The sequence below is a fragment of the Rhopalosiphum padi genome, chromosome 4 (assembly GCF_020882245.1).
Source record: "Rhopalosiphum padi isolate XX-2018 chromosome 4, ASM2088224v1, whole genome shotgun sequence".
NCBI classification, from domain to species: domain Eukaryota; kingdom Metazoa; phylum Arthropoda; class Insecta; order Hemiptera; family Aphididae; genus Rhopalosiphum; species Rhopalosiphum padi.
The window spans coordinates 52,193,241-52,197,622 of NC_083600.1; the positions used below are offsets into that span (position 1 = coordinate 52,193,241).

General features: G+C 32.7%; 1 protein-coding gene across 1 annotated transcript; it reads right to left on the reverse strand.

Annotated features, from left to right (window-relative positions):
• Positions 1–247: 247 nt before the first annotated feature.
• On the reverse strand, positions 248–3,979 carry LOC132929118 (protein LSM12 homolog A-like). Its single transcript, XM_060994225.1, has 5 exons — positions 3,306–3,979; positions 1,675–1,808; positions 1,494–1,603; positions 1,283–1,418; positions 248–686 (listed from the first exon to the last, which is right to left on the reverse strand). Exons 1-5 carry the CDS (start codon positions 3,454–3,456, stop codon positions 579–581), a joined length of 639 nt encoding a protein of 212 aa, XP_060850208.1. The 5' UTR covers positions 3,457–3,979; the 3' UTR covers positions 248–578.
• Positions 3,980–4,382: the final 403 nt, after the last annotated feature.

Genomic DNA, 4,382 nt, shown 5'->3' on the forward strand with positions numbered 1-4,382 from the left:
TACATACATTTAACAATAATAAATCTCATATCCCATCAAAGCAATTTAAAAAAATTAGAGAATTTTTATCTCATTATTGATCTTTAACAATGAAGTACTAACAGATATTATTAACTTTTATTATTGTGTAGACTGTATGGTGAGAATAGCATCAATATAATATAACTTATATTTAAATTGTAGATTTTGAATTCCTGAATTTGCCTAATAACAACAATGTATTGTTAAATAAATTTTTCAAATAATATAGATGACTCAATTCTTTTATTTTTAGTTGAAAACATATTTTTTTGCATGAAATAATACATTTTAAATAAAAAAATATAAAATAAAAAAGAATAATGTATTTCCAAGTTGTAAGAGTTTTCAGAATCCAAGAGTTAAGGTTTTAGTTTAATTTGAAATCAAATATTGATTTATATTTAAGACAGAAAAAAAAAGTTATCCACAATAGAAATTAGATGAGTTTTGCTGATAAATGTAAAATAAATATATCTACTTGGGTTCCTCTCTTTAGTTATACTTGATTTAATAAATTATTATAATTTTATTTCAACTTCCTTAATTACAGCATAACTTCATTGTGGCTGTGGCGTGACCGCCGCAGCAGCAGTTGGCTTGCTCCGATGGGTTGTTGGTGTGGATGAAACTTGTTGAGAAGCTGTATCTTTAACAAATTTTTCCACCTTTAACATTTTTAAAACCACCAAATAAATTACAATTATTATTTTAATTAAATTGATATAAAACAGAAAGTGAAATTCAATATAAATGTTGCATTTAGTAGAATACTTATTTAATACAATAAAGAATTTAAATTTGGGTACTATATTTTGTCTAGAGCAGCATTTTTCAAAGTATGGGTCGTCAGTCAATTTTTGATGGGTTGCAAACAATTTTTTGAATTATGATATCAATGCTGTTATTAACCATAACAGAAAACAAGCACACATTTCGCATACACCTCATAATTAAGAGTATATTTGTAAAAATACTAAATACATAATAAAAATGTATACATATTTATATAATACAAATTTTGTTTTTTATAACTACTTTTTGAAAAGTGAAACCACGTGGGTCGTGAAAGATTTTTCGGGTAAAATTTGGGTGAGGTACTAAAAAGATTGAGAACCACTGATTAAGTGTAAAAGTAACCTCAAGTGTAGTAAATTAAGACATGAAATTAAGCTAATCAAACAAATAATTGTTTTTTCTTCAATTTCCTTTTAAATAAATTATAAAAGAAGTATTATCATCAATAACACTTCAGTCTACTTACAATATTCTTTATGTACAAAATAGCTTTGTCCTCTTGGTTTCCAGTGCCTTTGACATTATCAGCCTTGTAGGGTGGGCTAATTATCACATGATCATATACAACAATATTCTGCCCTTGCCAAGTTACTTCTGGAATTCTAAGTATAAAATACGCAAATATTATTTATTTATTCCTCTTCGGCTAAACTAATAATTTAATATTAAAAGTTTACGTTTTAGTTATAGTCAAATACAATTTTTGTGCCTCGGGAGAAACATTGGCAGACATAGCTGATATTTGACGTTTCTTATCTTGTATTTGAGTTTTTATCCTATTATTTAACTGTAATAAATTATAAGATATATTATTAAATATTCAAATATCTTATTATGTGGAGGGGAATAATAACATACTCTATTTAAATTTAACGAAGGCAAAGGTGGTGGATTGAAACTGGACTCCTTTTTGACTTGTACATCTTTGGCAAACGCTAAGTTCACTATGTTGATGTTGTTTAACATTGGGTTATTATTAGTTGATGGACATTCTGATAATTTATATTAAGGAAATAAACAATTATACATTATATTGATAATTAGTAAATTATTGATATAATTACATAATATATAGAAATTAAACTACCTAAGTAATTGTGTTTTAAATATAAGATAGTATTATAACAAGTTATTTCTAAATTATTAAAAGGGGCTCTATAAATTTAGTATCAATTGCATTTTACAAAAAATGTTACTGGTCTAATTGATGTTAAGAAAGTATTCTCCTACCTCTAGTATTTTTTATGATCTAATCGTTTATTATAAAATGTATATACTGCATTTATCAAACTGTATGAATTGATTTTATTTCCTAAATCTAATTTGTATGCAATAAGTAAATATTTGTTTAAAAAAATAAGGGACAACAAAAAAAAATACAATTAGTATCTATAGTTTGCTATGTTACTCAAGTGAAAATTAATCGATTACCTGACAACTTTAATATGTACCTTTTTAAGCGTTTTATCCATATAAAATATCTACTTACATAAATTAAATTTTAATTTCAACATTTAGTAAGTATATTATTCGTAATAAGTGTACTTATTTATTAGTAGCAGTTTCCAAAATAATTAAAACGTTGGCATATCAAGAATACAATATGTATTTACCAACTAGTAGTAATATTAGAAATATAATGGAAGCATTATTTCTGATACAGTACAAATGATACATGCAAAAAAATGTGACATTAGTATTATGTATTGGCGTCCAAGTGAGTCTATTACCAAAAAAATAATACGCCAAACATATCTGAGAATAGAGTGTATTCAATTCTCTTGTCGAACATCACAATGTATCAGTATCGTCATGGGTTACCAAAATCCTGTTCAGGGGTAGTTGATGTCTATAATTTAGGTAAAATGACAGTGGTGTCATACAGTATAGTAGGAGGGCAATAAAAAATAGCAAGGGTATGGCAAACTGTGCCTACAGTAGTGTGAAAGGGACGTAAAATTCACAAGCATGGCAATTTGAAATTTCAACTACATAACATACATTTACAAAAAAAAATTTGAAGAAATTATCAAAGAAAATGTTTTAAGTTTATAATTTTTATTGTAATAATAACTAATAAAAAAATAGAAGGTTGTATAAATTGTCAAAATATCATTAAGTCAATTTTTCAATCGGTAAATTAGGAGCTTTTTATCAGATTAGTGGCTATTTATGAGGAATTCTTATGCCACAGGGTAGCAACTAACGACCCTAAGCAGATTAGTCAGATACACAGCAGCCATTTAAGAAAAAAGAAACCACAGTGGCGATGACACATGCAAATTCTAGACGATCGTCGAAGCAGTGATCGTATCTCAGACAACTCGAGTGCGGCTCCTCCATAACGGGTGCCGGTGTCCTGATAACGCCGACGATCCCGCACGCACCTAACCCACCATAAAGAATCGCCTAACCCAGTTAAACCAAATATTTCCTGCTAACTAAGCGTTCAAACTACCGGTGGTAGTTGTGTTTTCGGAAAAGGATACTCAATATAAGCATTTTCGTGGTAGGCTCGAACCCGAGAACCTCGCCCTCGATCTCCTCGTCGAAGCAGTTGGTGCACATGACGACGCTACCGATGGAGAAACACTCGTTGACACCGGCCATTTTGTGTTTCCCATAAAAGTTTATCGCCATCTAACGATTGACAAACGGGCGCGGGCACCGGACGCACCGATTCCGGAACTGACCGGGACGACGGGCAGCAACGGCGCGCGCGACTTATCGCACACGATGACGACGATGAGGACGATGACGATACGTATGCGAACGGCCTACGGACGTGCCGTGGACCGTGGTCGTAAGTAAATAATATTATTAACAATTTAACTTTCGCAGTTTCGCGTTCGAGTGAATGAGTGATAGCGATTGCCGATTAGCGACGACTCGGTGTGTGTGTGTGTGTGTATTGCGTTACGTGAGTGTGCGTGTGCCGTGTGGTAGACACGAGACGGTGCGACCAACGCTGATACGAAACGCTTGCGTGGTTTACCGGAAATTAATTTTCGTCTCCGGCTAAAAATAGTATACGAATATCGTCCGTACTTCGAACACTTAACGTACGCAACAATAATAATGATAAAAAAAAAAAAAAAAATACTGCACTCACGGCAATAATGCCGTGTGTCTTGAGACCTGAATCTGAATGTTCGTGCGTACGTGCCGTGTCGTCCGTGAGCGCGCGTGCGTGTATACGATGCGTTGAGTTTGTGCGCCTGCGCAACGTTATCGGTACCGGTGCGTTTTGACCATAGTGACTACTCTATGGTTTTGACTATCCCGGAGAAGGGTTGGGCGGAGTGTTGAGCAAACGCAGTGGCGAATATTGATAACAGGCCGCCGTGCCTTTGGATGGCACCGATGGCAGACCGGTCACCGCGTTTACGTCACACACTCACTTTTACGATTGACGTCTAAGCCCCGAGGACAATTTTACTTCACATAACTTGACAACAACGATTTTCTACCGTGAAGTTTTAAACGTTTTAATAAAATGTTCCTAATTTTATTCGTCAATCCTCTCCGTAATTGGTACTATATAATATATTTTTTTTCCTATTACT

Bases quoted from the DNA above. Each gene is read 5' to 3' on its own strand.
- LOC132929118 (XM_060994225.1), bottom strand. From the start codon at position 3,456: ATGGCGATAAACTTTTATGGGAAACACAAAATGGCCGGTGTCAACGAG. The intron at 1,809-3,305 runs GTATCCTTTTCC...ATAAATTATCAG, and splicing joins CACGAAAATGCTTATATTGA to AATGTCCATCAACTAATAAT. The intron at 1,419-1,493 runs GTAAACTTTTAA...TTTTATACTTAG, and splicing joins TATTTGACTATAACTAAAAC to AATTCCAGAAGTAACTTGGC.